We start from the raw sequence: 24,852 nt of genomic DNA on the forward strand, positions 1-24,852 counted from the left end.
AAACAGCTATAAGATGAGTGCCCATGGGCATTCAAAGTGCTACTAAAGAGGCTCTTTGCTTAAAAATGTGCTGGTAATGCAATAGGCCATTTGTCATTGCTATGAACCCAGTAGTTTTATTCCTTGGTCTCCTAAAGACATCTCACTTATCAAGCATTGCTCTTAAGGGAGAGGCTTTAGCTAATCTCAAAGAGGTTCTTGGACCAAACTTCTGTTCTGGATCTTATCACACTGCTGTTCCATCACAAGCCTTCTCAACCCCATCCCATTACTGTGGATTATTTTGTAAACAGCTTTGATTGCCTGGAGGTTTTAGAAAGAAAAGGATAGAGCTTTCTGATATTCAGAGAAATAGTCATCTTAAATAGCAAATCTCAGTACTCTTACAGAATGACTTGCTTTGTATAAGAATTTTTCTTGACCACAATATATATTCAAATGTGTTCTAAACAGTGAAGTTATAGATGCAGAGTTGATGGGACCTCAAAGGACATCTCATTCAGCCCCTTCATTTTTATAGATGTAAAAGCTGAGACTCAGGAAGATGTTTGTTAAACTTCTACTATGTGCCAGGCATTTTACTTAGCACTGGGGGGTATAAAGATAAAAAAACAGTATTCTCAAGGAATCTCCAGTCTAATAAGGGAGACAACATATAAATAACTACCACATAAAAATAAGACAAATACCCAATGAATTTGGGGTACTCTAGGAAGGTACTAAGATTAAGGAAGACTATGAAAGATTTTTAGCAGAACATGGAATGGAACTTAAGTTAAGATTCAAAGACAACCAAGGAAGCTAGAAGTTAGAGATGAGGAGGGAGGTTGAGTATTCAAAGCATGAGAGATAATCAGCACTGAAACATCTGAAGTCAGAATGTTGAGCAAGGAATAGCAAAGAGACCCATGGTGCTGTATCAAAATGTCTAATGAGGAAAGTAAGGTGTAAGAAGAATAGAAAGGTAAAAAGAGACCAAATTATGAAGGGCTTTAAAAATTACACAATATCTTTTATTTGTTCCTGGAGAAATAATAAGGAGGGAGCAAGCCTCTGGAGTTTATTAAATAGGAGGAGTAACATGGTCAGATCTACCTATAATCATATAACTAGTAAATGTTTGAGACAGAGTTTGATTCTGATTTGAAGTCCAGCTCCTTATCCATTAGTTTTTTGCATATATTGATTATCCCTGTGGACTTGAAATTTCAACAAATCTCATTTGAATGTCAGATAATGTTAGCTTTATTTTACTTTCTTCAAGGACCTGTGATTTTGTCACTATTCCTTTCACTAAGTAACCCCTCTTCAATTTAGTAGTTCCCCCCCCCCCCACTAAAAAAATTTCATCATCACTCTGTGGCCAACTTGGTAAAGTGTGCCTCTCAACTTATCTGATGTTCATACAGCTGATATTCATTGAATTCCAGGGCTCATATTCAGTTTTTTCTAGCTTAGAAAAATGTAGCAGAACTTTTGCTTTGCTTTAGAAGCCTTTGAAAACCTGGGATCACCTAAGTGATATGATGAGGCAGGAGGTCTTTAGTGGAGAAACTTTTGAGTTAGTGTATATTTCAGTAGATTGTTTAGATAATATATTTGATAAAATATTCATTTTTATAGAATGTTATTTGAGCTCATTCTGAGAAACAGGATTATTAGTAAAGGTTTTATAAAAAATGAATCTGTTTTAGAAATGTCATTGATTTTTAGATTTGAACACTGATTCATGTCATCATTATCATCATAATCATCAGACTCTAATAGTGTATAGTCAATAAATACATGCTACATTTTAAAAGAAAATTAGTTTTTGTACTCAAAAGTCAATTCATCTTCTTAAGTATGATGATGAATCTCCTTCTCCTTACTCCTCCTGCCCCATTCCATATGCAATAGGGTATTTAGAAACAAAACTTTCCCTTAGGTGTTTTTAACAGAATAACATGGTTGGAAGGGACTTCAGTGGGTCACTATTTCAACTTGTAACTACATTTAAATTCTCTCTATACCACCTCTGACAAGTAGTCATTCAGTTTTCATTTGAATACCTTTTGTAAAGAGGAAATTCACTACCTTCTGAGGTAGCCACTTTTTTGTGTTATCTCAAGCTGACTGCACGTTTTCCCTTACTTTCACGCAATATCTGCCTCTCTGAACTTTTGTCCATTATTCCTTATCCTGTCTCCTGCTTTTCAAAAAGAATTTTTCTGGTTTCACAGTCTTTTGCATAATTTCCCTAGCTAAATTAATATAATAGCTTCTTATAGAAACTACAATATAATTTATTAAGGGTACTGGATTTTATAAAGGTACATTTATCTTGGTTAGGTTTCTAAAAAAACCTTAGTAGAAGGCAGTCATATAAAATCCAGTGGTTTGGTTTTTCCCCTATAATAGTGCTTCTTATACCCCATAAAGAAGTCAATTGGCAATTCTGCCCTACTAGATTTACGATCTGAGTTAATATCTTACATTTTTTACTACAGTATCATTTTGTAGCCCTCACATTTAACTCTTGTTACTTTGTAATGTCTGATGATGGATGCTATCTCAGTATTTAATTTTAAGACCTTCTTGTATTTTGTTTGCAGACACAAGTATTATTAGATTAGTCCAAGTCTGCTTAACACTGTTCTCTGGCAGCCATATTTCTTGGAAAACAGGTGATGGGAGGAGGTCTTTTTCCTGAAAATTTCATAGGAACAGAAAAATAGAGTAGCAGAGGAATAGAATTAAAAGACTGGGGAACAGGCTATTAAAATTTCCTTCTATTTTAAATGCCCAAAAGTTTTTCAGTGTTCTTTTTTTGTTTCAAATTTTTAAAAAAGCTAGTTATATGGGAAAAGTAGAAATGTTATCTTTCATACTATTATATTCTTAAACTGTTATTAAAACAAGATCTCTGAGAATTTCTTTTCTATGAAAAAAGTCCAAAATTTTTTTCATACAGATTCTGTTACATTGTCTTGATATGGAAGTACATTTGGGGTATCAAAATGCAGCTAGTGAGTGGAAGCCCTCACCAGTTCTACTAAGTTTTTAAAGCTTCATATATGAGCCCACGGAGAGATAACTATCTTCTGTCCAAAAAATCAGCAACCTTAAATTCAAAAATGCTCATTATTTAAAGATTTAATATTGAGTGATGTTTTTTAGCTATATCAAGCAGTGAAATAGACAAAAATACAAAGTGGCCTTCAGTTCAGTGAGGATATTTTCTGTTTCCAGTTTTAGTGTCAAAAAAGATGAAAGCAGAAATGAGAATCAAGTGTGCTATAAGTTACGGTATAGCATAAATATAACCATCAATATAATATTTTTCTAATAACTCAAAAGTAGCTTACTGAAAGAATGGAACCAATTGTGTATTGACATTATTATTATAAATAATAATAGAGAAATTTCTATGGTAACTGACTTTATACCTAGCTTTTTTTCAGTACTCTCCTAGAAACTCTCTAAAACTCTTGGGAAGAGAGAGGGAAGTTCACCTTACCAATGGAATATCCGAAAATTATTTTTCATTTTTAATGAAAACATAAACTAGGAAGATGCAGTTTAGAGGGAAAAAAGTCTTCAGAAAGATGATAAAGAGTTAATATACATTTCATGGCATATAAGTAACAATGCAGTTTTTAGAATATGCATAAATAATAATGCTTCCTTGAAAATGATTGAAACATGCACCAGCATCAATTACATAAGTAAATTCTATGGAAAATTTGGCAGGATCCACTAACCTGAGTCAACATATATTTTGAATTTATTGAAAAAGTGAGCACAATGGGTGCCAGATTTGGAAAATGTAGTTTGTGATTTAGAATAAAGAAAGGCAAAAACAAACTACTCAGAAGCATTACATCTCTACATCATAAGTACTTTATTCATAAGAGTTAGAAAACATTGAAACCATGGCCTTATAACTTCATTTCTTTTTTATGTTTTTATTTCATTAAAAAAATTTTATTTGCTTCTAATTAACCAGTATTTTCCTCTTTCCTGCTTCCTCTTCCCAATTTACCAACAAAAGAAAAAGAAAGTCATAGGCATAGTGAAACAAAACAAGGGGCAGCTACATGGTGCAGTGGATAGATTGCTGGTCCTGAGGACTTGAGTTCAGATGTGACCTTGGACACTTACTAGCTGTGTGATCTCGGGCAAGTCGCTCAACCCTATTTGCCTCAATTCCTCATCTTTAAATTAACTAGCAAAGAATATGGCAAACATTCCATTATCTTTTCCAAGAATAATCCAAATAGGGTCATGAAGAATTAGACATGACTGAAAAATGACTGAACAACACAAAATAAATTCCTACATTAGCATCCTTTAAGAATAAGATCATTTCATTGTCCCATGCAGTCCAATAAATTGCTATATTACAATGTTATGGACAACTTTCACTGGAGCTAACTTGAACAACATTAAAAAAACCACTTCCATATAACACTCTAGCTCCTCTAGAAATGAATCCTTTAAATTTATGTTTTAAATGCAATATCTACTCACATGATTATTTTCTAATTTGATGTATATACTACTGAGTACATGCCAAAAATGGAATTAATTTACTGAATTCTCCTCTGGAGCAAATAGTGTTGTAAACTGACCACTGTAATGCAGTGTAGGATAGCAGGTAGAGAGTCAGATCAGAATTAACAAGAATCATGTTCAAGTATTGCTTCTGATTACACTTGTACCTGATGGTGGTATGACTAAGACAAGTGGCTTAACTCCTCAGGTTCCTTAGCCAGCTCTTTAATATAAGAACAGATGCTGATTTTCACTGATAGAGGGAATTTCCTAACCCAGAAGGTCTCTTATAATACCTGTAAAACCACAAGTCTAAAACAGTTTTTTTAATGGTGCTCATATGTTTTCATTAATCATAATTATTTATATTTATTTCATTTTATTATATTTAAAGAGGCAAATGTATGAGAGACATTGGTTTAGTCCTCATGAATCATACCACACTTTAAGAAATATAATTGTGATGTTGAAAGGATAGGGTACTATGATTTAACACACGTAGAATCTACTCTAGGATTTGGTTTGTCTCATAGGTATGAAATACTCCCCTTCTAGATGATTTTTCAGTCAAAATAAATTATGAGGCACTAGGGAGGTTCAAGGTCTGTCAAAGTGTCTATTCCAGGGCTGATCTAAAATTGGAAATGATGGGAAAGAAGTGTGTGGAGTCTAACACATACATTAGAAGTAGCTTCACTTTTCCCCAACAGATCAAAGTGTTCCTTTCCATTTTGAACCAGAGAATATTAATTCCATTTTATGGAGTTGTTAGGTTTGTTTTTGTTTGAACTAAAGTTATTTTCTTCTTTCTCTAATTTAAATTTGGGTTCATTTTGTTGGCTCCCTCACATAATTAAAAAAATTTTTAGGAATATTCTGTGTGACTACTAAGGTATTTATCAACCATTCCCCTTTTTCTTCTTGTTTACACAGATCCAGTGCCCTATTTGCCAATTTGTCTGGTGTTTTAAGTGCCACTCACCCTGGCATGAAGGTGTTAACTGCAAGGAATACAAAAAGGGAGACAAGTTATTGCGTCACTGGGCCAGTGAGATTGAGCATGGTCAGAGGAATGCCCAGAAGTGTCCAAAGTGCAAGGTAAGTTAACCTCTAGTAGGAGAGAGATGAAATGCAAAGAATATATAAATAACATTATTTTCATAGCTGTAGAAAAGTTCATTTGCACTTAGCATAGTACCTGGCATATGGTAGGCACTTAACAAATATTTATTGAATTAAATTGATAAAAATACTAGTTCAGAAAGAGGTTGTAATAAATTGAGTACTTCTTTTCTTTCTTGTTTTTTTTTTTTTTTTGCTGTAAACTTAAATTCCAACTCTTACAAAAAAAAAGACTGTTAAAAATGAAAGATCCAAATGTTCATACAAATTAAGTCTTGTGTTTTTCACCTTTCTGTTCATTTTCTAGGGGTAACATTCAAAACTTATTCCTCCATTATTAATTCTGTAGCTGTGTATAATGTTCTCTTGCTTCTACTTGTTTCTTTGTTCATTATCCCATGTAGATCTCTCCAAAATTTTTGTTTTTGTTTTTGTTTGTTTGTTTTGTTAGCCTGCTCATCATTTCTTTTGGTGCAGTAGTATTCCATCATATCATACACCAAAATTTGTTTGGACATTTTCCAACTGGTAAATACAAAGATAGTTGCTATAAAAAAGTTGGAGTATCTGATTCTTTTCCTTTTTCCCCTGAGAAAAACTATTGCTGGGGATTAGAGTATACATAGTTTTATAACTCTCTGGGTATAATTCCAAATTTCTTTCCAAAATGGTTGGGCCAGTTCACAGCCCTACTTATAGTGTGCCCATTTTTCTGTATCCCCTCCAATATTTGTCATTTTGTCCTTTTGTCATTTTAGTTAAGCTAATGGGTATGAAATAAGTCAGAATTGATTTGATTTACATTTCTCTAATCAGTAGTTATATTTAGAGTGTTTTTTTAAATTTGACTACATATGGCTTTGATTTCTTCATCCAAAAATTGTCTGTATATCTTTTGCTTATTTAATCAATTGGGTGATGGCTTTTATTCTTATAAATTTAAAAAAGTTTTCTTTTTATTTTAGATATGAGATCTCTATCTCAGAAGCTGTCTATAAAATTTTTTCTTAATTTTCTATTTTCCTTCTAATCTTGGCTACATTTGTTTTGTTTCTACAAAATCTTTTCAATTTAATATACTCAAAATTTTCTATTTACATTTCATAATATTCTTCATCTCTTGTTGATTCATAAATATCTCTCCTATCAATTAATCTGATAGGTAATATGTTCCTTGTTCTTCTGACACACTTATGAGATCACTTTTCATGTCTAGGTCATGTATCCATTTTGATCTTATCTTAGCGAATGGTGTTAGTCTATACCTAATTTTTGCCAAACTAGCTTCCAATTGTTTTTTACCACCTTGAATATACAAGAAGAATGATGAAATTAATGATTCTTAATCTATAAAATGTATATTTGTACACTTAATTCTCAATTATTCAAACATTGGCTATCTAGTTAGTGAGTACTTGTATAAATTTTTGATAGCTATTTCTTGATGAAGTCCACTTTTATGAATAGAAGCAGTAAGTTACAGTCATAGGACTTGTTACCATAGTTGTGGCAATAGATTGTAAATTGATGTTAGCTAAGATATAAGGAGCAGTATTTCTGATCATTGTTGGAAATCCATGGGCTCAGATTACTCTGTTGCTCAATAGTAAGAATAATGCCTTTATAAGGAATAGATGTTTCTTTTAAAAAGCACATAATTTTCTATAGCACTAACATTTTCAGACTGAAATACACTGAGTTTTAGTTACTATAACACTACTACCTTGTATCTGATACCATTTTAGTAATGTATTACAAACTAGGAAACATTTAAATGAATTTTAATGTTTAATTAGAGGTGTTATAAGTGGCTTGAATTCTGTAGTTAATATTTCATATTGGTTATTTGACTAATAAAGCAAATTAACTATCAAAAATGAAGTCATACAATTTATAAGCATTATTTTGCAATATGCATCCTGGTATGATGCATTCCAAGAACATTCCTTGAAACCATCTTATTGGAATTCCATTGAATTCTTATTTAGAACTCTGTGTAATCTAAATAGTAATAAAAACTTTAATTAAATCATGTTTTACCACATATTCTGCTATATATATATATATATATATATATATATAAAGAATTGCTTCGTGGTTGCAGTGCAGCATTTTGGAAGATGGAATCCAATAGCTGTTGGTCTATCCTATTAATTCCACAAAGCTCATTCAGAAGACAGAATATAATTACTCAAATATATGATTATTAAAGTTTTAAGATTGGTTATTTGAGGTACCATTTGCTTAAGATTTAACAAATATTTTTATGAATAATTTAATGTGTATAGGTGTCCAAATATAGGGTAAAGTGGTCGTCTTTATCATGTGCCTCTAGTCACTTATGACCAGCCTTGCCTAACTATACATTAATTACAATAATTGTTGATCAAAAATTCAAAGTTAGTCAGCTCTTAATGAATTTTTTACTAACCCTCAGGCAAGACTAGATAGTACAAAGGAAGAATGGGACAATTTTTTTCTGTCAAAGGCCTCTGATAAACAAATAAAAAAATCAGACAAACTTTTTTTTTAATTAGAATTTATTCAAATCTGACTTCAGACACTTCTTAGATATGGAACTCTGGGCAAGTCACTTAACTTCCATTGCCTAGCCCTTACACCTTGGAACCAATATCCAGAATTGATTATAAGAAGGAAGGTAAGGTTTTTTTTTTTATATTATGGTTTGTGAGTAAGGAAATAGGAAATATGTAGATTCCCTTTAAAGAGAAATAATAAACTAAGTAGAGCTGGGGCTCTGAGGCTAGAAATATTAATCACAACTCAGTCTTTATTAAGGCAACTTTTTGCTCACAGGGTTGTCTGACAAACTAGATTTGTCCGAAGGCTTCTTTTGCCCAGTAGACTTGAGATCTCTGTCTTAATGTTCAATGTATTGCTTCTGCCTGCTTTGAACTTAGTCCTCATGATTTCCGTTTTTTAAGAATTTTGTTCATCTTCTTTGCTCTGCATCATACCTAATCTTAACTACATCCTATGTGAGGACTCTGCTGTGATTCATGTCCTGCTCAACTTGTACAGCCTTTTGTACCAGCCTGAAATAGTGCCTGGAATGAAATATTATTGCCTGAGCCTGTCTTGTTCATGCCCCAAAGTAGCAACCTGCTTCTTTGCACTTATTTTTGATAGTTGAAAGGAAAAACAGAAAAAAAGGAGAAAGATAGATTAAAATGGAATTAGAAAACGAAAAAGGTTTATATTGGAGCAGAGGGTAGAATTGTTACAGAAAATTAAGTCATAACGCACAAGAAGATAAATTTAAAAAGTGAGAATACTAAAATTAGATGGGATGATGAATTTTGAAGCATTCCAAAGTTTAAAAATTTCTCCAAATCAGTATTTCTAGACAAAGGAAATTTAACTAACGCCTAAACAAATATAGAACTCTATAGCTTCCCAAGACAGCATTGAACCACAAGAAGTTCCAAAGTGGTTCCAAAGAGAAATGAAAATCTTAAGAAAAAACTTAGAAGGGGACACTGCAGAATTTATGTAGTCTATCACAGAGATAATTGGTAGAATGGAATTTATTTCAGAAAAATTAGTAGAAAAAAAGAATATTAGGGGGCAGCTGGGTAGCTCAGTGGAGTGAGAGTCAGGCCTAGAGACAGGAGGTCCTAGGTTCAAACCTGGCCTCAGCCACTTCCCAGCTGTGTGACCCTGGGCAAGTCACTTGACCCCCATTGCCCACCCTTACCAATCTTCCACCTATGAGACAATACACCGGAGTACAAGGGTTTAAAAAAAAAAAAAGAATTAATTCTTCAGTGACAAGTCTCTCCTAATAAGTGAGAAAACAATACATATTGGAGATAAATATTTGAATTTAGTTGAGAAATGAAGGACAATCTGAAAGAAGAGAAGCAAAGGACAATTAAATTAAAAGAACACAATTTCTAAGCAAGAAAAAGCCACTGATCTCACAGATAAACCATGTCCCCCCCAAATCATTGATTTCCCCAAAGAATATGACAAATTATAAAAGCTAGTTATGATAATGCTGGAAATAATAAAAGGAAATTGCTTAGAACTAAGTGTAGAAAACAAAGCACAATTTTAAAACAATCCACAAATTACTTCCGGGGGAATATGAGGAGAGACCTATGCTTCAAGCCACATAATTGCTAAATGTAATAGTTCCCAAAATGAAATAAAAAATTCTGTGATGAAACAGGGGAAGAACTTCAAATATAAAGGAAAGAAAAATCAACTAACACAAGATTAATCGAACTTACTTTTAAGGAAGTGGGAAAATATATTTCAAAACACAGAAGAGCTCAAAATGCAACTGAAAATTATAAACTCTGAAAATATGATCCTCAATTTTAGATAGACATTAGATAAAAGAGCCATTTGAAGCATTAGAAAGATGTGAGAGAAACAGATTAAACAGATTGTTTGACTTAGAAACACCTCAAAAAACATATATAGAGATATATACATATACATATGATAAATGAATACAACTCTCAAATTAAAAATGAGTAATAAAACATCACCCATTGCTTCAGATAAAAAGAAAAGAAACACAGAAAGAGAACCACACCCATTGGGTTGGGAAGGGGGGGAACTAGAGAGACTATTAACAGTTTTCACAAGCAAATAAAGACAAAAGTTAAATGTTGAAAGTAAGAGAAATCTTGAAAACCTCCTACAAGTGAATCATTTTAATATGTTATAAATGTGTAGAATGGGAGGATGCATAAATAGGGAGAGGGGAATGTTTGAGGCACAAAGGGAAGGCTTGATTACAAAGGTTCATTAGAGGAAAAAGGAACTTAAATATCTTGAGATATATTCAGGCTTGTGTTTGGACTATATAAATATGATACAAATAACAATAGTACAAATGCCAATTTATAGTTTTAATACTATACTAATGAAGCTACCAATCAGTATTTTATGGATTTACATAAAATAATAAAATTCATTTGGTTAAACAAAAAAAATCTTCAACATCTGGGGAAATAATGAAAAAAGTATGAATTAAAAGGGAATACTTTACTTCCAGATTTCAAACTATATTATAAAACAATAATTATCAAAAACCTTTTGATATTAGTTTAAAAAGATGGGAGATATTCAGATTATATATACTTTTCACAGTTAAAGATAAATAGATTCTTTAACAAAAGATAGAAACAATTATAAAAAACAAAATGAATAATTTTGATTTCATGAAATTGAAACTCCTTTAAAAATTAATGCAAGTAGGATAAGAAGGAAAGAAATTCACTGGGAGATTTTTTTTAATTAAATTTATTGGGGATAAATATCAATATGTATAAATGTGACATATAGACAATTAACAGAAACATAAAACCAAAAGACATTCCCAATAGATAAATGGTTAAAGGATATGAACATTTCTTTAAAAAATAAAATTAAAACTTTAATCTTATGAGAGAATGTTCCACATCACCAATAATTAGAAAAATGTAAATCCAAATAACTTTAATGTTTAACTACACTCAAATCAAATTGTCAAAGATGAGAAAAAATGGGAAAGGTCAGTGTCTACGGAGTTATAGAAGAAAAGGCACACTAGTGTATTATTGTTGTAACTGTGAAGTACTACAATCATTCTGGAAAACAATTTGATATTATGCAAATAAATGACAATGTCCATATATTTTTATTTCAAAGTTCCACTTATAAACTTATACTTCAGGGAAGTCATTAATGTAAAGAAAGGCTCCATATATACCAAAATATTTACAACAGGATTTTTTGTAACAAAGCACTGAAATATCCATTAGTTAAACCTTATTAATACCACCTTCCCCAAAAATCACCAAGATAATAGCAACAGGTTTCAAAAAGCAGGGCAGTTTTCAGAAGTTGTTCAGTCCAGGGTTGAGGATTTCAGTTTGGCCCCTGAGAAGGAATCAGCCATTAGCTCTATTATCAGAGAAACTAGGACAAGTAACAAATAATGTGTCTGGAGGACTTGCCCAGGTCAAATTCAAATGCAGAGATACAGGAAAATAGCCACCTAAAGGATGATGTAGTTTCCAGGAATATGACCCCTTGCAAGAAAATAATTCAGTCAGCTAAAGAATTAAGGATGTTGTTAACCAGATGTGAGTTAGCTACCCCCTTTGCCAGAGGTGTTCCCAACATGTGTCCCTCAATACTTTTATATTTTGTTTGATTTATGCTCACTCACCTCATGGATCTTGTTCATATTTATGGGAGGGTATATGTGCCCCAGTCTTTTGGTGGGATTAAGTTTATAACAACAGTTCTTTCTATAACATTTTAGCAAATATCTTTGTAAAAGTTAATTGTGTAATTGATTAATTTATAATAAGGACACTATTCATATAGAATTGTGAGCTAGGGTATTAGACAATATTAGAACAGTATTTGGGCAGTGAGGTGGCAAAGTGGAGAGTGTTGGGTCTGGAGTTTAGAAGACTTCTCTTCCTTAGTGCAAACCTGGCTTCAGACACTTACTAAATGTGTGACCCTAGATAAGTCTCTAACCCCTGTTTGCCTCAGCTCCTCACACCAAGAGTACCCCAAATGAGGTCATGAAGTTGGACACTTTTGAATCTACCAAATAACATCAACAACAATATTAGAAACCTTCCTCCTCAGGATTACCCCTACAAAACTCAGAGTGTAGAAGTCAGCCTTTGTCTGGGACCTGACCTAAATATGTGAGTGACTACTTGAGAAGTAGTCCAGAGGAGAGTTATATACAAAGACTTTAAAAATTCCTTTTTTTTAATTAACTTATCATGCCGGACCTTAATCCATCAGGCTGAAAACAACATCATCACAAAAATACTCCAGAAGAGAATTTCATCTAGCTTTAACCTGCTCTGAAATAGTAATTATTCAGTAAATATCTAGGTTTGCAAATAGGTTGATGATGTGAATAGTTAGTCTTGTAACTTAACTCTTCATAGTAAAAACAAGACCAACACTTAGCCATTTATAATAATTCCACTACCACCATCACCAAAAAAAAAAAATAAAACAAAAACCTTCAGACATAATCTTTTTGTCATAGATTTATGGAGAAATAATACCCTCTGTGAGTTGTACTTTAGATTTAACACATCAGATGCCATTTGTGAGCTTCTGCGTGTTCTAGGGGATTAGATGGACTTGGTCTGGTGTGGATTGTCTGTGTTTCAAGTGGAACTGCAACAGTACTATTAAATGGCCATAGGCATTTGGGTGAGATGTTTTATATGTACTCAGATTTTTTTCAAAGTGCTAAACTATCAAATATTGTGTGGTTATCATCATAAAACGAAATTAACATACTTGAGAAGACACTGAACTACAAACACATTTTATTCTAAATTTATGGTTCGAGGATATCCCTTTTAAAAAGAGTGTTCTTGGGGATGGGCACTGTTATCAAAGTGTCACTGTTGAAGATGAGTTCTAGGAGTTCCCTTAGCAGTAGTCAAACTAATTATCCATTGGATAATTAGAACTCACAGCTGGAACTTGGTTAGCAGATGGGAAAAGTAACTGCTCTTATACCACATTAAATCTTCTCTGTGTTGGTTCATTTTTCTTTCTTGTGTAATATAATAGAATTTTGCTATACCAGCAAAATGTATTCCAATTAATGGTGATGCTGCACTGTGCCACAAACAAACAAAAAATGCATGAGTATTTATACGTACAAAAGTTTTTTAACTTGTATTAATATTCCATATTTTGTATTAACTTAATTTCTCCTCATTTCACATATCTCTCTCCTCCCTTCCACTTCCAAAGAGTCATCCCTTTCAATTGATAATAAAAATAAGAAATGCAAAAAAGTTCTGCAAAACTAATGAACATATCAATCAAATTCTATAGTATATATAGTGCTGCACACCCACAGTTCCCACATCTGCAAAAAAAGAGAGGGGACTTGCATTCTCAAATCTCTTTTGCAGAGGCAAAAATGGCCTTTATAATTACATACAGTTCAATGTTTATCTTTTTTTACTGTTGCTGTTATTGTTCCCATTTATACTTTTAGAGTTATATATATTGTAGGTAACTAAATGACTCAGAAAATAGAGTGCTGGTCTTAAAGTCAGGAAGACTTGAATTCAAATCCTGCTTCCGACACTTAACTGGCTGTGTGACCCTGTGTAAGTCACCTAACCTCCGTTTGCCTTAATCCACTGAGGAAGGAAATGGCAAACCACTCCAAATATCTTTAAAAACAACAACAACAACAAACAAGCCCATGGACAGCATTGATATGCTGTGGTCTAAAGAGTCATGCAGAGTCAGACACAACTGAATGACTCAACAACAACAAAAGTCATATATATTTACTTGTTTACTTTGCATCATTTCCTATGTCTTCTATGGGTTTTGAAGTGTTGTGGCTGAAGGAAGGAACTGCATTCCCCCAGTGTGCCTCAAGGGTCCCTCCCCTTTACTTCCTGGCGTGGGATTGGTTTTGAATGGACCAATCCTGTGCTGGGGGAGGGAAAACACCCCCTATTTCCTAGTGTGAGATTGGTTCTAAATGGACCAGTCCCATGCTAGGGGAGACCATGCCCCCTACTTCCAGGCACAGGATTGGTCTATATAAGGACCAATCCTGCCCTGGGAGGGAACTTGGGAACTTTGAATGGAACTTGATTCAAAGTGGAGAGAGGTAATTAATATCAGCCCAGGGGAAACTCAGGTTGTGTTTTCTTTAATAAAGTTTTTAAAAAGGATCAAAGGATAGAGTTTTTTCCTTTTAATTATTACACTTCCCATCAGGTGTAAACTGATTTAATGTTAAAGCACTCATCCTCTCATATCCTGGAATTTGAAGAAGTCTCAGAGCCTATCTTAATCCAGTTCCTTTTTTTGGCAGATGAGAAGATTGAGGCCCAGGAGAGTTAAGTGACTTGCCTATATGTAACACTGTATGACTTAAGAGTCATACAGGTAGAAAATGTATAAAGTAGCATTTTACCACAAATCCAAAACTCTTGTCTGTTACCATCATTCAAGGCTTTGGACCCAGAAAACTTAAGAGCCACATAAGTATGCATGCAATGCAAGAAGGTTGTATCACAAAATATCTGATTAAATAAATTTGGTGCATTTTCAGAAAGATCCCCTATATGACCAAATTTTTTGAGAACCTACTAGGAGTCAAATTTAGTGAGATATGCTATGTCAAAAAAAAACTAAAATAAATACAAAAATGTGCCTGACCCTTACAAATCATTCTGAAAATATGTGTAAGTTAACAGAACATGTAGAGTATGCATTCAGGAGCTTGGAATGCTTCAAATCTAAAAGAGTAAGTCAGACACATTGACACCTTTTGCTTCAAGAAGATATCAACCCTAATACATATATAACCCAATGGGATTGCTTGTCAACTCTAGGAGGGGGGAGAGAAAAAGGGGAGGGAAAGAACATGAATCATGTAACCATGGAAAAATACTTTAATAAAAAAATAAAAAAGATATTAGCCCCCACTTTCTGTTGTCATGTGAGAAGCCATAAAGGAGAATATGTGAACACAATTCCACAAGAATATCTAGGAGAACTAGGAAGTAAGCACGGGTCTTTTCTACACTATTCATGGTTTGGATTAAATAGCGTGACCTGATTTACCTGAGCAAAGGTGCTTAATTAACCGTTTTTGTGTGTGTGTCATGATCTCCTTTGGCAGTCTGATGAATCTTTCTGAGAATAATGTTTTTAAATGTATAAAATACAAGTATGACAGAAGGATCCAATAATATTCAACAGTTATCCAAAAGAATTCAATAGTTATAAAAAAAATAGTAAACATTCATTGATATCAGATTAACCCTGGTCTGGAAGAAGAGAGCATAGTTGTAGTAAGAGTATGTCAAAGAAGGTATGTCACATTTGAGTTGTGACTTAACAGAGGAAAGTGAAAGTTCTCCGAAGTGTGGAACTTGCTGTGTAATTTCTTCTCTTGCAAGATTATCATGATGTGTGAATGAAGGGAAGGCAAACCTGGGTCCTAATTTCTATAATAAGCCCCCACTCCCAATACACACACACACACACACACACACACACACACACACACACACACAAATACAAATACACAAATATACAACATATATTTGTATAGTGCAAAAAATGATAAAAAACAAAGATCACATTTTGTCTAACAGATTATTTCAGTGATAGACATTTGTGTTCACTTCTAGAATTCTATTTCAGAAGTAAAGTGCCATGGATGACATACATCATATATGAGGGGCAGAGGAGCACAAAGCAAGGGAGCATTTGCAACAAGATGTAGTAGAACTATGGTGGCACATACCTATGGGCTCTTCTAGTGGGGAGACTCAGGCTGATTGATTGCTTGAGCCCAGGAATTCTAAATTGTCGTAGGGCTAAGCCTATCACCAATATGATGAAAGTCCAAGAGCAGAGGGCCAGCAGAATGCCTAAGGAGGAATAAACTGATCTAGATTACAAGAAAAAAAATAGGTTAAAGTTTCAAGGTTTATTATCAGTTTGGGGGCTCAATCCTTGAATGACTACTGCACTTTTATTATGGATGAGGAAAGGAAAAGAGGAAATAGGGAGGGAAGGTAGGAAGGGAAAAAAGGAAGAAAGGAAAAAAAGATGCCTATAAATTTGAAATATTACCATCATTATTAATCAAAGAAAATATCCTGGAAGGCATAAATTAATAACCTGACAGAGGAATACGTCTGGACACTGAGAAAAGAAAAAAGGTACACCTTTTCCTCAGGATACTGCATGAAAACATAAAAGCAATAATAAGTTAGTTGCCTTGAGTGTATATGTGCTTGACTGTAACAAATGTGATAGGAATAAAAAATGAAATTGAGAAATGTTATGGTTATTCATTAGCAGCCAGTTACTATTACTTAAGTGTTTCTATATGTTTTTAGGGAAGAGTTCTCATTTGAGTAAAGTTATTTTTATACATTGATTATTTTACATTTCCAAGTGTATCTTTCACTTGGATCTCTCCCACCATCCCAAACATGTTGCTAAACGCATTCATTTTAATGAAATGAGACATTTTCTAAAAGATGACTATGGTTTTGTTTTTAATCCTAGATTGTTCTCTTCATCTTTATTTTTCTACAACTCTTTTCTGTGCTTGTTCAAGACAGTATTTTAAAAAATTAAAACCTGTAAATAAATGAAAATAAAGACTTTTGTAGGTGGGGTTAATCATTAGTGCCACCTACTGTCCAATTTAGATTTAGCAATGATCATTCACAAATTACTAAAATCACAGGAGTGTAGACTAAGAGCAGGAAGGGACTTTAGAGGCCATATAATCTAACTCCCTCATTGTAGAGAAAAGAAAAGTGAGGATCAGAGTTTTAGAGATCAGTTAAGTGACTTGCTGAAGATCTCAAACTGGTCTGCTGATTTCAAATAGAGGATGTGATGATGTTGGTCAACTAATTCAGAATGATGGGGTCTGTAATAATAAAAAAAATAACTTACATTTACAAAATGCTTTAAAGTTTGCAAAGTGCTTTATGTGCATTATCTTATTTGATTCTATAAATTGAGCCTGAGAGAGGTTAAGGGACTTGCCTCTGGCCACACAGTATCAGGCAGAATTAGAACTCAGATCTCCCTGCCTTCTAGATGGACCCAGGCCAGCCATCCTTCATTCTCTCTCTTGCTTTGTTTTTAGTATTTCTGACTTATTTCACCTCCCCCGTGCCAGAATCATCCCCATGCCTGCCTTTCATCTCCCTTTTTTGTGCTGTCTTCCCTTGTTAGAATGTCAACTTCTTGGGGACATAAATTGCTTTTATTTTCTTGTATTTGTCTCCCCCAAAGTCTAGGATTTACATAGTAAGCTTTTTTCTTTCAAACCTTATCTTCTTAGAAGAGTCACAATGGCTAGACAGTTGGGGTGAAACGACTTGCCCAAGGTCACAATCTAGAAAGTCAGATTTGACCCCAGGTCATCCTGACTATAGGCCTTGCATTCTATCCACTATACTACCTAGTTACCCATAAACTCTTAATAATTGCTAGTTGCCTTGCCTTGTCTAGCCCCTTCTGCCATGCTGCTTTCAAGGAAGGGGATGGAAATTGTTTCATATAGGACCATACCTGCTGCCATATTTTCCAACAAGGTATCTAGGGATCTGCTCAGTTCTACAGTTGTTGAAAGTCCACTTTGTGTAATACATTGTACTATATAACCCAAAAGAGATAAAATGAATGTGACAGAATTCCTACTTTTGGAATCTTTTGTTTTTACATTACCTTTATCATCTTGATTATCATATTGAGGAACTCAGGATTTATTCCATAGAAAATGGGAGTTACTGGAGGTTTTTGAGTAAGGAAGGGACACGTGATCCAGAGTATTTTAGGAAGATGGATGTGGCTCATAATTTGGAATAAACTGAGAGTAGAACAAGGGAGGCTACATTAGAAAGTTATTGCAATAATCTAGGGATAAGTAATCAGGGTCTGACCTATAGCAACTGACAATAGGGTTGGAAAGAAGATACTAGAAAGAAGATTCCACAGGCGATGCATGTAAAAAATCCATGGAATGCAACAGTTGTCTAGCACTGAGGCAGCAAGCTGGCACAGAGACAAGAAAGCACAAATTTAGGTATGAGAGAGACAAGCAAATGGGAGGAGCTCAAGCTACCTCTATGGAGATTGATGGGAGTTACATAGATTTTAGGAAGAATATTGCTAACATAGAATTTCACTATCTAAATATCAGCTCCTAGTCTCTGCTAAAAATAAAGCAAAAACAGAGCTGCTGATCAGTTCTTGATTTATTGATATTTTTGTCCTTTAGACGTTTAGAAGAAGCAATAACAGAACTATTAGTCTGAATGTAATTCCTGACAAAAAGGAGAAATTTTTTGCCAGAGTAGAAATGAAAATAAACTTAGCCAACAATACTACTATTAGGTCTATATCCCAAAGAGATCAAAAATAGGAGGAAAGGACTTGCTTGTACAAACATATTTATAGCAGCTCTTTTTATGGTGACAAAGAACTGGAAACTGAAGGGATGTCCCTCACCTGGGGAATGGATAAACAAGTTGTGGCATATAGTTGTAATGGAATACTATTGCTCCATGAGAAATGACAAACAAGATGATCATAAAATTTGGAAAGCCTTATGTGAAGTGATACAAAAATGAAATGAACAGAACCAGGAGAACATGGTACACAGTAATAGCAGTAAGGCACAATGGTCAGTTATGAAGGAATTAACTATTATCAGCAACCCAAGGATCCAGGACAACTCAAGGAACTCATGATGAAAAAGGCTATCCACTGTCACAGAAGGAACTGAGGGAGTCTGAATGCATATTGAAACATACCATTCTTCACTTTATTTCCTCAGTGAATTTTTCTCTAGTGTAAGCAATATATGTCTTCTTTTACACTATGATGAACAAGGAAATATGTACTACATGATAATGTAAATAATGATAATTATATGATAATATAATGATAGTATTCCATGTACAACCTATATCATATTTCCTGCCATTGTGAGGAGGATGGAAAGATGGGAGAGAGGGAACAAAGATGTATTGCAAAATGTAAGACGATTATTAAAAACTGTGTCAACATGTAATCTGGAAAAAAATTAAAAAATAAATACACTTAGGAGGAAGTGCTCTTACCTTGTAAAAGTTTTTGATAGACAAGGAAAGGAATTCCAGGCATATGATGACATATCTGTTGCAAAGACTCTGGGAGAAAGAGAAAAATATTTGTGGTTTCATGGAGTAAGATTTGACTGATAAAATCATTGTTCAAAAGTAATTAGCATGCTCAAGGATGAAATAATGAAGATAAAACAGATTGCTCTAAGGAAGAAAAAATGAAGCAGTCCAAATAAATCACAGTTAGCTGAATAAGAAGTGTATCGACCAACTCTTTATTTTTAAAATATGTACAGAAAATGTAAGTCAGAGAGAGAGGGAGGAAACATGCATTTATAAAGCAAATACTATATGTTGGACATGTGTAAAGCAAGGGGAGGAAACTGCATAATTACAAAATCTTGCAAGAATATCATTAATGCTTTAATCAAGAGTATATCAAGTTTTGTAATGAATGCTAAATAAAAGATACTTTTTAAAAGGTAAAATAAATTCGTCACTTCCAAAAGCATTTATTTAGAACCTACTTTGATCAAATGAAATAATTTGTGAAATATTCATCAAAGCTTAAAGTGTTACATAAATGTTAACTATAATTATAGTAATATACTTGCTACAGGGGATACAGTCACAATAATGGATACAATAATAATATCTAACATTGACATAATGTTTTACAAATATTTCATTTGATAAAACAACCTTGATAAGGAGATGTCATTGTTACTCTCATTTTACAGAGGAGGAAACTGAAGCAATTAATTGCCTAGGCCATGCTGGATCTTCTCATTATACTGTCTCTCTAGGTGATTTCATCAGGTTCCATGGATTCAATTATCATCTCTATGCAAATGATTTCCAGATCTCTTTATCTAGCCCTAACCTCTCTCTTGGTCTCCAGTCATACATTTCCTACTGCCTATAAGTCATCTCAGACCTGATGTCCCAAAGACATCTTAAACCCAACTTGTTCAATAATAAATTCATTATCTTTATCCTAAGGCTCTCTTGTCTTCCAAACTTCACTATTATTGTTAAGGAAACTCAGTAATTGAGTATCACAGCCCAAGTGTCATGCTTGACTCCTCACTCTCACTGCCTGTATCCAATCTTTTGCCAAGAAGTCCTATCAATTCTACCTGGGCAAATTTTCTTATATTCACCCTATTCTCTCTTCTTGATACAGTCACCACTTCAGTGCAAGACATCATTAAATACCTGGACTATTGTAATACCTTCTGGTCTATCTCCCTGCCTCAAATCTTTCCCTAATCCAATCTATTCTCTATTCATTTATCAGTGTTCTTCCTCAAATGCATGTCTTACTCTTCAATGAATTCTAGTGTTTCCCTACTATCTCTAGGATCAAATCTAATATTCCCTTTGGCTTTGAAAGCTTTCATAACTTTCCACAGCACCTTCCAAACTTTCAAGTCTTTCTGTATTTCCTTCTTGATGCTCTTTGATCCAGTGATACTAACCTCCTTGTTCTTCCTCACCTAGAATGCTCTCCTTCTTTGTCTCTACCTTCTAGCTTCTCTAGTTTTCTTTAAGTCTCAGCTAAAATCCTTCCTTCCGCAAGAAACCTTTCCTGGTCCTGCTTAATGTTTTGAGATCACCTCTTAAGGATGCCTGTATATATATATATATTGCTTCGACACAGATATTTACATATCTCCACCATTAAATTGTGAACTTGTTGAGGGCAAGGACTGTTTTCACTTTGCATCCTCAGCGTTTAGTACAGTGCCTAGCACATAGTAAAAACTTAATAAGTTCTTATTGACTTGATATGGCAGGCTATACAAAAGCACAAAAGTGAAAAATAGAATGGTGATATATAAGGAATAAGAAGTAAGCCTATTTGGCTAAAGTATCTGATGTGAAATACATCTAGGTAGAGTTTAATTATGAAGAATTTTAAATTTTAAATCAGGGGAAGGGAGGGAAACTAAAAGATCAGTGAAGTGATAGGACTATTTAGGTAGACAAGATGATAAAAAAAATGGAGATCATAAAAAAGATGGAGAAAAATTTTTTGTGGCCAAGATATACTTAACTTGGTTTTTTCCATAAAGGAGAGTAATATTTATACGGTGAAAATTAGAAAACCATTAAAATTTTTTTTCTATTAGCTTTACTTCTGAATATTCTCCTCCTTAAATATGAAGCCAAGTCCTGTCCAAAGGATAGGACAACTAAGCGGTACAGTAGATTGAGTGCTTGGCCTAGAGTCAAAAAGACTCATCCTCCCAAGTTCAAATTTGACCTCAGACACTTCTTAACTGTGTAACCCCAGGCAAGTGTCACTTAACCCTGTTTGCCTCAGTTTCCTCATTTTTAAAATGAACTGGAGAAGGAAATGGCAAATCACTTCAGTATTTCTGTCAAGAAAACCCCAAATGAGATCATAAAGAGCTGGATATGAGTGAAAACAACTGAACAACATAGTAAAGAATAATAGAGAGGGGTGGGGAAAGTTCAGCAAAAATAACCAACATATCAATATTCACAGAGTTCAGCATTCCTAGTTCTCTATCTCTGCAAAAAAGAAAGTACAAAAATAGAGGGTTATTTAAAAACATAAAATACCGAAATTAATAAACATGCTATTGACATGATAAGTGGGATTGTAGGACAGTTGATTGACACATCTCTTCCAGGAATTAATCTTGGTTCTTGTTTCTAGAATTGGAAGAGAGAGAGGGAAGGAGGGAGGGAGAAGGAGAGAGGGAGGGAGGAAGGGGGGAGGGAGAGAGAGAGAGAGAGAGAGAGAGAGAGAGAGAGAGAGAGAGAGTGTGTTATGAGAAAGTATAGTAAAAACATACCAAGGGCTTTCCTAAAATAGTATTCCAGAGAGGAATCAGGAGAGCACTACCTCAGAGTAGAAGTACCTGCAGATTATAGTGATTAATGTAAGTTTTGAAGCAAAGACTTGTGGCCAGAAAGGATAGAGTAAAAAGAAGTATTTGAAGTGTGCGTGACTGTTGTTTAAACGTGGAAAGTGACAAACTAAAGTAGCTGACATCTATGTAGAGCTTTAAGATTTGCAAGATTTTTACATACTTTAATTTTATTATGCCAACAACCTTGTGACATAGGCGGTACAGATAACCTATGTCACAGTTGAGGAAGCTAAGATTCAGAGAAGTTAAAAGATTTGTCTTTCGGGCAGCTGGGTAGCTCAGTGGATTGAGAGCCAGGCCTAGAGATGGGAGGTCCTAGGTTCAAATCCGGCCTCAGACACTTCCCAGCTGTGTGACCCTGGGCAAGTCACTTGACCCCCATTGCCTACCCTTACCACTCTTCCACCTATCAGTCAATACACAGAAGTTAAGGGTTTAAAATACAAAAAAAAAAAAAAGAAAAAAAAAAAAGATTTGTCTTTGGTCCCATAGCTAATTTAAATCTACAGCTTCCCTGTCTCTTAAGTCTAATGTTCTTACCACTCAACCTCACTATGCTATCTCTAAGGGGAAAGTAAAATTCAGTATGTGCATAAATAAGACTGATATAAAATGTGATCTGGGCAAAGGAGAACCAAGAAAAGTAATAGATAATTTTTGAGAGAGACAGAGAAAAGTTTCATTGGGGGAAGGAGTCTATGAAGACTTCATGAAAAAGCTGAAAATCTGAGTTATACTTTGAAGTCAGAGAGGGACTTAAAAAAACTTGGGAGGATGGGGTTCAGGAATATATATTTTAAAAATTAGGGATGAAGTAAACAAAGGTATAGAAATGAGAGAAGACAGGAAAAATAGGGAGCATGGAGATGTAGAACACACAAAGGGGAGTATTAAGAGGGAAGGCTGGACAGGTCGATTGTGCCAGATTGTGGAGGAGGTTGTATGTGGGCAAACTTTGAAACATTACTTTATAGGCATTGGGGAACCACAGTAGGTGTTTAAATAGAATATTAATGTGATCATGGTAGTGATTAGACAGCAACGTAGAAAATGGACTTGGAGCCAGGAAGACCTGTTCTCAAATTCTGCTTCAGTTATTCTGTGTATAACAGGCAATTGTCTAAGCCTTTTACAGCCTTGATTTCCTCATCTCTAAAACAAAGATGATAATAGTCTCTACTTCATAGGAATGTTGTGAAATCACATGAGATTATTATGTAAAATAGTTGGAAAATTTAAGCATAATATAAATGTTAACTATTATTAACCAGAGCCATAACTGGCAATTTTGGCCCATGGGATAAACAGCACAAAAAGTTCTCTAAAATATTCTGAGGGGGATGGGGTTATAGGTGGAGGTTTGTTTGAGATATGACAAGTTTGTAATTAACCATCAAATAGTTTCCTGTTTTAACAAATTATTCTTGTTAACTAGATGCTAGTTTACAGTTGTTTCTAGGCTGCTACATAATTGCTGGTATTGTCAAAATCCTAACACCCTCCCAAATTTAAACATCCTGGGGGAAATCCTCTTTTGCTCCATTCTATTTACAAATGTATAACTTCTCCCCAAGACAGTGTCTTATACTTTTGTTTTTACTATTTCTAGTGAGCTCTGTGCACTCAGATATGTACATATATTTATATATATAATCAAGTGTTGTTAATTACTCATACATGCTCCAACCATAAAAAATAATGATTTTTTTGCTTGCAAGTAGAGAGTATCATGATTTATTTTTCTAACCTGTACCTTCTAGTTTTCTATCAATTCTTTTTTTTAAATTAAATTTATTCATGTTTGTTACATTAAGATGCCCATTTAACTCCCTCCCCTCTCTTTATTAAAGAAGGTAACATTTGACAAAAAGATATATGTATGTATAAAGCTATGTCTTATTTCTATTTATCAGTATCTTCTCTGGAGGTGGACATACCTAAGTCATTCTTCAAACAATATTTCAATTGCTCTATATAATGTTTTCTTGGTTTTGATTGTTTCATTCTTCATAATTTCATGTAGATCTTTCCATGTTTTTTCCAAAATTAACCTTTTCCCAATCCACATCTTTCTTGACGTCCTCTCTGCAGCCTTTGACATTACAGATCACCTTATCCTTCTGGATACTCTTTCCTCTCTAGGTTTTTCTGACACTGTTTTCATCTTCCTTTACAACACCACTCTTTGTGAATTTGAATATTTTTTTTGCTGGTTCTTCATCTATATAGTGCCATTAAATGTAGGTATCCCACAGAGAAAGTTGGGGCCAGTTCATAACAGCTTTTAAAAGCCAATTGTTGAATTTTCAATGTGAGCATTTATACCTCAGAAATCAACAAATGCTACAAATAAGAGCTTGATTTTTTTTGTTTTGTTGACTGTCTAGACTTAAGAAAATGGAAAAAAAATATTAATGATGCACATTAAAGTATGTCAAACATACTTTTTTAGAAAAAGAGCCAGTTGTTAAACATTTATCAGCATACTTCTGGTTTGTTTCCTCTCTACTCCATCCCCCACCCCATTCCAGCCAAGGCTCTGTCCTAGGTCTCTTCCTCTTCTCTTCTATAATGTCTTCTTAGGTGGTCTCACCAGTTTCCATGGGATCAATTATCATCTCTATGCAGATAAGTCCCACATCTATATATCTAATCCT

General features: G+C 34.0%; 1 protein-coding gene across 1 annotated transcript in view; it reads left to right on the forward strand.

The window, feature by feature from the left end:
- RNF217 (ring finger protein 217) overlaps positions 1-24,852 on the forward strand; it is a 149,651-nt gene that overhangs the window by 98,744 nt on the left and 26,055 nt on the right. The window contains exon 3 of the mRNA XM_044676906.1: positions 5,470-5,634. Within this exon, the coding sequence (XP_044532841.1) occupies positions 5,470-5,634 (165 nt within the window). The remainder of the gene's footprint in view (positions 1-5,469; positions 5,635-24,852) is intronic.

This window comes from Gracilinanus agilis, chromosome 4 (genome assembly GCF_016433145.1).
Source record: "Gracilinanus agilis isolate LMUSP501 chromosome 4, AgileGrace, whole genome shotgun sequence".
NCBI lineage: Eukaryota > Metazoa > Chordata > Mammalia > Didelphimorphia > Didelphidae > Gracilinanus > Gracilinanus agilis.